Source organism: Sus scrofa, chromosome 8, assembly GCF_054392235.1.
Source record: "Sus scrofa isolate SSC_HxYL_T2T_F1_AM1 chromosome 8, Sscrofa_HxYL_maternal_Yorkshire_Landrace_v2.0, whole genome shotgun sequence".
Taxonomy (NCBI): domain Eukaryota; kingdom Metazoa; phylum Chordata; class Mammalia; order Artiodactyla; family Suidae; genus Sus; species Sus scrofa.
The window spans coordinates 27,926,355-27,938,829 of record NC_139390.1 but is presented as its reverse complement, the minus strand read 5'-3'; the positions used below and the strand labels follow the sequence as shown (position 1 = coordinate 27,938,829).

At 35.6% G+C, this 12,475-nt stretch overlaps 1 protein-coding gene across 2 annotated transcripts in view; it reads right to left on the bottom strand.

Moving 5' to 3' along the window:
* The window catches only part of DTHD1 (death domain containing 1), a 74,447-nt gene extending 62,699 nt beyond the window's left edge, over nucleotides 1-11,748 (bottom strand). For both annotated transcript variants that reach the window (XM_003128908.6, XM_084971723.1), the window contains exons 1-5: nucleotides 11,421-11,748; nucleotides 8,883-9,498; nucleotides 4,879-5,209; nucleotides 1,625-1,804; nucleotides 324-568 (exon numbers count right to left, since the gene is read on the bottom strand). In XM_003128908.6, the coding sequence (XP_003128956.6) occupies nucleotides 324-568; nucleotides 1,625-1,804; nucleotides 4,879-5,209; nucleotides 8,883-9,498; nucleotides 11,421-11,691 (1,643 nt within the window). In that variant the 5' untranslated portion in view covers nucleotides 11,692-11,748. The remainder of the gene's footprint in view (nucleotides 1-323; nucleotides 569-1,624; nucleotides 1,805-4,878; nucleotides 5,210-8,882; nucleotides 9,499-11,420) is intronic.
* Between the last annotated feature and the right edge of the window lie 727 nt (nucleotides 11,749-12,475).

Here is a 12,475-nt window from a genome sequence, read left to right as displayed (position 1 = left end):
GCAATGCCTGATCCTTAACCCACTGGGCGAGGCCAGGGATTGAACCCACAACCTCATGGTTCCTAGTCGGATTTGTTGCCGCTGCACCACAATGGGAACTCCTAATTTTATCTCTTTTGTGTCAGATTTTAACACAGCATACTTTTGTACCCCTTAACAGCTAAAATCATTACCCTTCTCAACCCACAATATTTTATTTCTATGTTAAAATATTTCATAGTATTTCAATACTTATATTTACATACCTCTGATTACATTTTTAATCATTTAAATCTCCTTGTTTACCATCAGGATCAGTTAGAGACATTAGGGTCTTAACTCACCAGTTGAGGTATAAAGGTATGATTCTGTTTGCTGTGGTACTAGCTCTTCCTTTATGATCTACCTCAGACCCAAGATTTTTTTTATCAGGATGTGGTGAACAAGGTAGGAATACAGTGACTGGTTTCTGGAAAGGATGCGTTGATGGGTGTTGAATGTGAATCACAGGACTTGTGGATAGTACTGAATAGGAAATATCTTGCTGAGTTTTTAAATATGCCACCAAAGATGGGTCAATTGGCTGGACCTAAACAAAGAAAACACACACATACATATATACACAAAAAGATGCAAAGTTATCAGCACATTTCTAAATTAATTTTCTGAAAACTTAATAGAACATAGTTTTATACATATTTCTATATATTGTTGGTTGGAATCAACAGGACAGAATTTATAAAAGATTACAGCATTTGGTCCTCTTTTCACAAAGCCTTTCTGAAATCTTAGTTCCCTGTCCTATGTTATAAATAACTGAGAAACATTCTTAATGGTAGGCAACAACATGACCTAGAAAACAAAATAGACATTTTATATAATTTCTAATTAGAACTATTGTTAGAACAAGGGCTCTTCAGAAACTAGAAAAACAAGACTATATTTATTTGTTTCCTCTCACATAAGAATGGCTAATAAAAATAGCTAGTATAATTCAAAAATGTCAAAGTTTATGGAAATATTTATGAATAAATTATTTATAATATGTTTTCTTCCTAACTCTTCTTTTTTGCTTACCACTTATAATAACAACTGGGAGAAATTAGAAAAGCACGAGGGAGACGAGGCCAGAAGAACAGGAAATATTGAGGAAGTATGACTTCTAATATGTACATTGGTTCATCACTTACAACTTGTAAATAATGTTTGTATGTATTAAATCCTCTTCCCAAAAAGATTTTACAATTAAATATAACCATATGTATTTTAATTGATTAGCCTCTTTTTTAGCCATCCTCTTAGGTAGAAATCTTGAATCATACAGAAGTCCCAATGTCTGGTACTAATTCTATCATAGATATTCAACATTTATCCTTGTCAACAAATAACATAAACCAAGCCAAACAAAGAAACAAAAAATAGCTAGAAAGCCTTTCAGATAAGGCAGGGATTCATTTTGAAATGATATTCAATATGCTTCAAATCACTATATCACTGATGAGACTCTAAGTTAGGTCATTAGAAGCATGAGAAAGAAATTTGTTTATTGTTACATTACATATTTGTATCTTCATCATTCTCTCAAGGCCATGTTTGATTACCCACAAAATCTAGGAGAAGAAACTCACCAGTTTTTTATATTTACCTTTAATTGTATAAGCACTGGTGAGCTGAAAACTCCTGGAGGGTAATTTAAGGATATCCGGGAATCCATGCTTGGTTTAAGAGTAAGGCCTTTCTTTGTTACTGTAAAGGACTCTTTCTTTAAACAGGACACAACAGAAAAGATACCCAGCTTATAAACTTTCACTTCAGCATAGGTTCCCTGTATGGATCGAAGGACATCGAGACAATGACATTAAGGGACATTAATACCACATCATTGGGGACTACATGCTGTACACAGGCTATAGCTGTGGAAAAACACAAAACAAAATTCTCTGCTGCCCCTGTAATCCCCCACTACGGAGAATCATTTCATCCCAAATAGATGGTCCTTTTATGAGATGAAGTAAAAGTATATATTAGAAGTGTCCCAAATCTGAACTATATAAAAGTAGATATTAGGAGTTTCTTTTCATTTTAAAAAAAGAGAGAAATAAATGTATTTGTATTCCCTCCAAAAGGTAAATGGATGACGGGCAATCACATGTAGTGTTTTCACAAGTATTGATTATATTTAGAATCCTATCTTCCTTTACCAGAATGGACTTTAAATATGGACCTTTATCCAGATGATTTAACACCGGTTTAGGAATTCTGAGGCCTGAAATTTCACCGTTTGGGTAGTTTACACAAGTACCATAGCACCTGTACCATCAGCAGAATCTTCCTTCTGGCAAGTCACAATCTCTTGAGAAAGTCGTTTTCTCTGTTTCTCTCCTCCACGCAGTGGGAGCAGATGATCACTAAGAGACCCATTTGTGTTTCTCCTTTATATAGTGCCGTTTACATTTGGGAGGCATATACGCAGGGACATATTCAAGCTTTTTTATCACACAAAAAGGAACTGAGTACATAAATGAAAACAAAATTATCTACTTACATAATCACCAAAGCTTAAAATGAAGAGGAAGGTTTAGAAGTAATCTGGTCTATTCAGGCTTCCCCAAACACCAGCAGGACTCCACCCAGGCATGAGTGGATAATCAGGCAGACACACACACAAACATCTCAGGGACAGTCACAGTGGAAAATAATCTATCATTTGAAAACTGACTAAGAAAGAGATTTCACAATATCACTGCCTCAATCCATCGCTGGGAAAATTCAGGGCATGATGAATGTTCTTTAATTGGCTGGAGGGAAAATGGTGAGAAGTAAGAAAGAAAGGTTTTTTGGGGACCTCGTGGGGGTTGCCATGCAGTTAGAGTACTTTTGGCAGAGTCTAGGGAAACGGAAGGGTTTTAAGCTGGGGAATGTCATGAACAGAACTCTGATGATGGTTTATCTGACTCCAGAATTAGAATTCTTAAATGTCTTATGTGAACCACATAAAAAAATTGGAAGGAATCCAGAGTTTAAATTGTCTTGAGCTAAAAATAGGAATAACTACTGTTAGAAAACTATAAAAAAAATGCTTTTTTTTTTCAGTAGACAATGGTTCTCTTATTTTTTGTTCTTTTGCAGTATCTATTTACTAAACCTCTTGCCACCATTTGTTGAAAAGCACATGGCTGTGTCGGTTTTTGTTTTTATTATGGCAGTCACACAGACTGGTCAAGATGAAAAAGCCACACACAAGGGCAATACTTACTACATTAGTAGTAAGTATTATACTTACAGTAGCCTGTATTATACTTACAGGCTTCCTAGACTAAATACAAAATGTCTTAGTCATATAGACTGGAGTAAATAATTAGAACAGGCTTAGCCTTAATATTCAAGGGTATAACTTTTTAACTCAGAAATGACCCAAATCAGAAAAGGAAGAGATGAACTAAAAATAACTTTGTATTCATGGCTTTTTTTTTTTCACATTATTCCCTGCCCTTCTCTTCAAATAATGATCACTTATATAAAGATAAGAAATAGAAATATTTTAATTATTTAATGATAAGTTCACACAGTAACATGGATACCACTAGAGATTATCATACTAAGTGAAATAAGTCAGAAAGAGAAAGACAAATACCACATAATATTACTTAAATGTGTAATCTAAAATATGGCACAAATGAACTTATCTACAAAACAGATACATACTCACAGATGTAGAGAACATTCTTGTGGTTGCCAAGATAGAGGGGGGAGGAAGTGGGATTGACTGGGAGTTTGGGGTTAGTAGGCGTAAACTATTACATTTAGAATGGATAAACAACAAGACCCTACTATACAGTACAGGGAACTATATCCAATTTCTTGGTATAAATCATAATGGAAAAGGATATTAAAAAGAATGTGTGTGTACGAATGATATGTACATAAAACTGTCACTTTGTTGTACAACAGAAACTGGCACAACATTGTTAATCAACCATAATTTAAAAAAATAAGTTCAGTGGTCCACAAAAGAACTTTAAACTTGAGTTCCCTTCAACTTTATGTTATATTTAAAATAATTGTGTATATATTCTTTTATCATAACATAGGAATCTGTCACTATAAGGGGATTCAGAGTTATAAAAAAAAGTTTACTATGAAAAATGATAATTCAGTAACCACTAACATGTATTTAAGAGCTTTTTTTATCTTCTTGATTGTATTTTCTCATTTAATCCTTATGACCTCATCGGTTAGACACTAATACTCTGTTCATTTTTTAGATGAAGAAATTGAGCCATAGCAAGGTTACATAATTTTCTCAAGTTCACATAGCAAGGAAGTGTAGGAGTCAAACTTCAGACTTAGCCAGTCTTCCTCCACAACTAAGTACTAAGTACTTTATATGCTCTTTTCCATGTACAGACTAAACATGATTTATAAACTTAATAACTATCTCAAGGTGTACACACACGTGCACATACATGCACAGTGTTTAGTTTTTACATATTTTCCCAACCCATGAATGATAAAAATAAAGCTACTATCATCTGGAGATTCTAAACTTCTTAAATTTGGAAAGAGGTCTTTCACATTAGAAATGTTAGTCTAAAGGCAGTCTAAGGCATGAACCTAATTAAACTGTGATGTTGGTTTTGCTTCTCAGGCAAAAATATAACACTTGCTGGGTCCTAGACTCAAGTTCTTCAATCCTAAATTTAACCACTAAGCTCTGCTTTTTGATATTTTATGGATGGCAAAACAAAACAAAACAAAACAAAACATAAATTGACTAGCATAAATCTTATCAACCCTTCCATTTGTTACCAATGGAACAACTGTATCTATGTTGCAATCTGGTAGTCTCAGTAACAGAAGTCAAATAGCAAATGTAGATGTAGCCAAAAATTTACCAACCTTGTAACTTCCTCTCATTCCTTCCAGTGAATTTGGAGTCAAGTAACTTGACTGAAAGTTTATATCAGACACTTTCACCATGATGTCTCTGTAATTTCCTCTGTAACGTGCAGTAAATGGAATTGCAATGCATATTGGAAATGGAATTCTCTTTTCCATTTCTGAGCACTCAACAGTGATGACATTGCTGACCAACTCCTCATTGTCACTCACTACTAAAGAACTCATACTATTAATTATCCGGCATTCTAGATGCTGTAGAACAGAGGATGGTGCTGTAATGTAACAAGACACTTGGGGGAGAGTATTATCATTCAGCACATCAAGATACCTGCAGAGACAAAAAGGACATCATTTTTTCAATTATGATATATGGACCACATAGAGAACTGCCTAAGAGTACAAGCTCTAGAGCCACATTGTTGCAATGTGAATTCCAGCTCTCTCATTTACTCTGTGACCTTGGGCAAGATACTTGACCTCTCTGTGCCTCAGTTTCCTCAACTGTAAAATAGAGATAAAATAATACCTATCTCACAGGAAGGCTGTGAGAATTAAAGGAACTATGGTATGGTAATTAAAAAGCTGTGCCTGGCACATAGTAAGTACTATCTGTGTTAGCTACTGTTACTATTGTTATAACTATTATTACTTAAGCAGTCGATTCATTCCTCACTTTTCTTCACTTCAGTATGAATCTGAAGATTGCTAAATCTTCTTGATAAACCAGGTACTAATACCTTAATAGTTTTCTATATTTTGAGGAAAGGGAATATACGTATGTATATATATTAGAAATGTCTAAACACCTTAAATTAAATGATGATATTTATTATATTATTTAAGAAAAATTGAGAAAGTTGCAAAAATACTGTGAATATATGATTGATCAACATACTTATAATATCTACAATCTTCAGAGTATCAATCCAAATGTTTACTTTGACAATTGGATTTACTCTTGTTTTTTGTACCATCACCTTTGCCAAAGGTTTTAGAGTCTTTTTTTTTTTTTTTTTTTTTTTTTGTCTTTTTGCTATTTCTTTGGGCCGCTCCCGCGGCATATGGAGGTTCCCAGGCTAAGGGTCTAATTGGAGCTGTAGCCACAGGCCTACACCAGAGCCACAGCAACACGGGATCCGAGCCGCGTCTGCAACCTACACCACAGCTCATGGCAATGCCAGATCCTTAACTCACTGAGCAAGGCCAGGGATCGAAGCTGCAACCTCATGGTTCCTAGTCGGATTCGTTAACCACTGAGCCATGACAGGAACTCCAGTTTTAGAGTCTTATGGATTGGAATTCAACTTTGATATCAGTCACTTACTACTTGTTTGACCTTTAACATCGATAATTATTATCAAAATATCTAATATTTTAGCTCTTTCTCTGAACAAGGTTTACGGTTAAAGATTACTTCATTTACTCCTCACACTATGGTCAGGCAGGTACTCCTGTCACTACCATTTTAGAGATAAAGAAACTGAAGTTTAGAAAATTTAACTTGCTAAAGATCATACAGATGGTAAGCTATATAGTCAATAACTGAATCCATCTATCATTAACACAAAAGCCCTAACTTTCTAATATCATTTTTCCTCAAATCATTCCAAAAGACTGGTTTCTTTATCCAGACAAATTGAAATGAATACCAAATCCACAACAGTGTGAAAACTGAATGATATAAAAAATTTCAACTTTTTAAATAATGGATTAACATAAAGGGAGTGCTAAATAAATATTATATCTCTGCCTTAAAATTATCAACTTAGGTTTCTCCTCTTCTTGCTATTTCTCATTTCATATGAGTGAAACGATTGAAATATAAGCAATCTCAAAGAGAAAAAAGAGGATCTTTGTAAAATGTGGCATTAATACTCAGTTCTAGAATAATCAGGTTTTTAACTACTTTTCAATTAATAAATTGAATATTACAGTGCCTTTTAACTTAGAAATATAAAAAATGTTGAAATTACAGAGAGGACTATTTATTTATATTTGCAACTTTGAACTCATAAAGTTAAAAGGAATGCAAAATTACACAGTACATGGATCTATTTGAGTATTCTCTGATCTGGTGATAATGGTACTCCAGAAAATGAGATACATTGTTTACTAGAGGATACAATAATCCAGCCTTCAATAATTTCAAAAGTGACTCTCTTTAATGCCATGGAAAATCAACTCAATACACTCTTCTTCTACAAAACTGACAGGTGAAATAGGGCGAGGAGACCTATAAATCCTGCCATTTCCCCTAGACCTAATCAAATCGATCTGTTCCATCCACTAAAATAATCACATTGGTTTAGTCTAGTGTTGTTTCCCTTTGAGTTTGTACACACTAGGACAACTACCCTGAAACACATAGGGCTTTTTTTTTTTCTCCCCAAAAAAGCTCTCCAGGAAGGAATCACAACAGATTCTGAGCTAGGTTTTGTTTATGATACTCATCTTTCTTGTAGCATGATGGCTTCCTAGCCTGGGGAATTGCCATGAGTAGTCATTCTCTGAAACATGCAAGCCAAGCAAAATTGGTTTGCATGCCACAAAGAGGAAATCACTAACTAGGGAACACCTACCTAAAGGAGATGATAGAGGGAGTGGTTCAGCAATGACTCATTAGTTGATGCTTTGAGTCATTTCTGAATGTGAGGATATGAAGTGTTAATGTTTTGCTCAAGTGAAATGGGCAACTATATATTGTCTACTTTAATAGTTGTTTTGCAGGGGCAGTGAGTCTTTCAAACCTGGTGGGGGGGGGGGTCTTTCATACATTGAGTGTACTCCTGTGACATCTGTGGGATTCATCAGTTTTCAGACATGGAAAGAAACTTAGACCAACCTCTTCATTTTACAGATGAGATACCTAAGGTCAAAGTGAACAGAATAACTTGCCTGAGATCATAGACTCATTTGTGGTGTTGTCTTAGAAATGGTATTGTACATCTGAAAGACCAGAGAGAGAATAAGTGAAGTTCGGTGGTGTGTGGGAGGTGGAGAAAGTGAACCTTCTTGAGGGTGAAATAAATCAACCTGTGAATATTTATTTAAGAGTAAACATCTGCCAAGCAATAAGGTCCTAGGCTATTTACATGATATTTTCATTTGACCTTATTAAATAATCCCAGAAAGTATATATAATTTCTACAAATAAGAAAATGGGGCTAAGAAGTGAAACAAGTTTCCCAGGGTCACAGAACTAGTATGCAATAAAACAGGAGATAAATTTAAGTCTGACTCTCAAACCAATGATTTATTATTATTATTATTCCCCATTGCCTTCTAAGGGTCTTATTTTTTACTAGGAAAATATGACATGAATATTTTATTTTATGTGGGCAAATATGGATTATTATGCCCTATATATAGGGGATATAATTCATAAAATAGATCAGTCAATTTCAACATATTTTTTTTAAACTCAGGGGCTCTTTGGGAATCGGTGAAAGCTCTGGACCATCTCCAAAGACATAAAATAGGTGTGAAAATACACATTTGATTTTAAGAACCTCCCAAAACTTATCCAAAAGCCCTCCCAGAGTTCTACAGACACAGATTAAGAATTCATGATGATTTATAAATAAAATAAATCTGAGAATTTACTTGAGAATATAAAGAAAATAAATCTGAGGTTGGGAAATTCTCTTCTAGTATTTGAAATTTGCACCCCCCTAGTTTTTTTTTATGATAATTTAAAGAGTAGTGCTTTAGGAAAGTGTTCATGTTCTGGGCAAAGCTCGTTTTTAACTACTTTCTTATATAGTCAATTCCTTCTTCCTTTAAAGCAACATGTAATTTTTTTTCTGAATCTATAAGAAACAAATAATATTGGAAATAGCAGCCATCTACATCTTATGGGAATAATTCGAACTGAATTATTGATTTATAATATCTTTTGGAGATCTGAAATGTAAATATAACATTTTATTCATGATAAATACTATTTTATATATAAGTAGAAACACACATGTGAAAGCACCTCTCACATTGTATTTACTTACTCCTTTTCCATTATGTTTTCCTTTTGCTTTAAACTCTCTGGATCACTGGGAAGAAGACTAGTCACATATTTATTGGTGATATCACATGTTATTGAGGATATGATCATCTCTTCTCTTTGGCTTTCTGAGGTCTCTTGAATTTCTCTTTCTGTTGTCTGGATTATGTCATGTGTCTCTCGCCTGTTGCCATTTATGTTCTCAACAGTCATGTGTTCTGTTTGTTTATCGTTTTCATTTTCTGTATTATCTGGGAACATTTTGTTCTGTGACTCTTCTTGCCCTGTTACATCTCCATTCAATGATGTATTGTTTTCTTTTTCCACTAATTCTGAACTCCTATATGTTTTATTTTTTTTTAACTGGACCTGGTTTGGGTAATGACTTTCCTCTCTACTTGTGGGAGACACAGTAGCTGTTTCTATGACATTTTGTTCCTCTCTTGCAGCAATGTCTGTGGCTTTGATATCTTGAATGGCGGACATTGTCTGCTGTGGAGCACATTCATCATGCATGCCGCATAAATTACACATCTCCTTTTCTTCTTTCTTTAGAAATGCAGCCGTGCCCCCCAAATATTCATTTATTTTCATGAGGCACTCTCTGAAAGTCACGATTTCTACACACACAGAGACAGACACATAAAAAGAATAAATACAAATTGAACCAAATTATGTCTTTCCACTGACATGTAATGAAGTATAGAGAGATCACCCTAGAAATCTACAAACCCCTTTACTAGGCATGTAAGCCTGTCTCCATCCTGAAGAAGTCATTTGTACAACTCTACAACTGTAACTCTTTATCACATCTAAGAATTGGGGACATCTTGTTTTTTCAACATAAAAGCAAAGAGTAAATCTAATTCCTCTTCGGGGTGAAAATGCCACCTGAAAGCAGATATTGTGACCCCCTTCCATAAAATGCTGTTCAGCTGATGTCAACATCTCCCTCAATGGTTCCTCATTTGGTGTGATTTTGAGAATTGTTTTTCCTCTTTGAATGTACTATATAGTTTAACAGTAATCCACCTATAATTATTTGCCTAAATTGTAGCAAATTTCCCCAGATGAGACTTGGGTAGCAGGTTTTTTTATTGGCTACTGTGTTTGTTATGATGGCTATTGTGTTGACACTATTCCTCCTGCTGGGGTTGTGATCATTGGCAATTTTCAAATGAATCTTTCAAAGAATAGCTCTAATTATACCTATTCTATGATTAGAACCTGAACACTCAAGGACTAATAAGCCAAGTGGAGCCTCCTCACTCGGATAGGAACTTTCACCACGATCTGATCTGATATAATCTCTCACTCCATCCCCGTTGCTAATTATTATTTTCCTGTTTGTTCATCCCTCCTCTCCTTACAGGTGGGATCAACTAATGGCTTTTTGCAGGATTAGCAGATCTCCAATCTTTAGAATTTAATTCTGAACTCAGGAATATATCATTTAAGGCCCCAGAGCTCAGTGTTTTCAGAATCATCAGTAAATCGTCTTTTTTTACTAGTCTAGCCGTTTTCTTCAGGCTACAGTTATGACTTGTTTTTTTGTTTTTGTTGTTTTTTGTCTTGTATCTGAGACCCTGTCTTTATTTTAAATTCCTGTTCTAGTAACTGAGTCTTTATTATTTTCCATGAATAATCCTTTGTCTTCATATGTTTCCTAGGACCACGTGCAATTCTATCCAGAGATTTGATTCCTGGTATCAGCTCCAGCTGATGGTCTCTGGGTCATGCTGCCTTCGGACATTTCCCTGATGTTCACGATCTGCCCTCTAGACTGAATTTCTTAACATGATGTGCCCTGGATTCTTGATTGTTGAAAACTGACCACCTGCCTTGACTCTATATTATTTAGAATTGGATATCAAGATGCCACCATCTTCTTAACTAGAATAACTGTAGATCGTCTGAGATCCTAGACATTGCATACCATGTTCGTCCTGCCACACCATACTTAGCATCCAGAACCGGGCCTCTTCCCAAGAAACTTCATCCCCTTAGTGTGTGTGTATGTGGTGGGGGGCGGGGGGCTTGAATTCCATATCCATCCCACCCCCGTCTTCCCAGTGATTTTTTGAAATGACTAAGTTCAAGTTCAAACAAGTCTAAAAATAGAAAATCATATTCCAATATGGGAAAACTTCTTGTTATGCCTCAAACTAAGCCTATGTTTTCCTATCTCTAAGTCTTGGATCCTGCTAACAAGACCTCTGCCCAGAATGCTCTCTCAAGGTGCCCAATTTCTGGCTGCATAAATCCAATCTATTCCTTAAACTCCAGGTTAGATACTGCATTTGTGCTAGTGAAATTCCCAATTCCCCACCCTAAAAATGGAATCCTGCCTGTTGCGGAAGACTTAGCACACTTCATTTGTATGTCTCCAGTGGAACTGGCCTCAGTGCATTTGTCTTAACTTGTTTCTCATGTTAAATTATTAGTCCCTTATGGATAGAGGGTTTGCATGCTCCTCAGCCCTCTCAGAGTGGCTACCCAATCAATATTTCTTAGAAAAAGTACAAGTAAAGGAAACACTTGCCTTGTGTCCAGGTACAGTGATTCTCTTTGTCAAGCAGAACACACAGCTGCTGGCAGGTGGAGCGCAGAGTCCCTGCAATGTGCTCCAAGAGTTGGTGAAGGGCCCTACTGAGCCCTTGACCCAGAAAGACCACTGTGGCTATCCAAGTGGCCCCACCAGCCCCTTCACAATGGTCTTCTCCCAGGAGCGCCTGCTTTAGCATCACGTTTTGTCTCCAAATCTGCTTCAATATTTGGCCTAGTTTCCCTGAGCCTATGTCTTCTGTATCCATCTTATGCTCCAAGAGTGGAATGTTTCTGACAGCAAAGCCTAAAGGTTTAGCAAATTCAAACTTGGTATGGTTTTTTGCTTCTAAAAGTCCAGGAGATGATCCAAGTCAGCTAGCCAGCACTTTCATGCAACATAATAGTTTATTCAGCTTCTTGTTGACTAGTGAAAAGTTACTAGGTGACCAAAGGAGGGGCGTTCCTGCACAATGGGTGCCACTGTGTACAGAACAGATTAACCACAGGGACGGAGTTAGCTCACACAATTCCTTTTCCCGTGGAAGTTTCACATTTTCAATATACTATGGAAGTCTCATATACTTTTCAAGTTTTTTTTTTTAACCTTTTTTATTATTATTTCCCCAGTACAATTTTTTTCTACTGTACATCATGGTCAACTTACAGAATGGGAGAAAATAGTTTCAAATGATGTAACCGACAAGGGCTTAATCTCTAAAGTATACTTTTCAAGATTTATGGCAACAAAATATGAATTCTGTAATAGGATGAGAAGTATATTAAACAAAGGTAAATACTTTCAATATTATTGCTAATAAGATTTCTATGTGAATGCTAAAAGATACTTATGAAGGAACTAATCTGGTGTTTGAATTGTTTCTAAATAACTTGAGAGTGTGAGAATGGTGTAGAGATGAAGTGATTGGCTGTTAAGTTAATTACTCTTAAAGCTGGGTATGGTTTCACGTGGAGTCTCCACCATTCTCTTCAATCAGCATATATTTATTATTTTTCTATAATAGAGAGTTTAAAAAATTCCTCTGCTGGAAT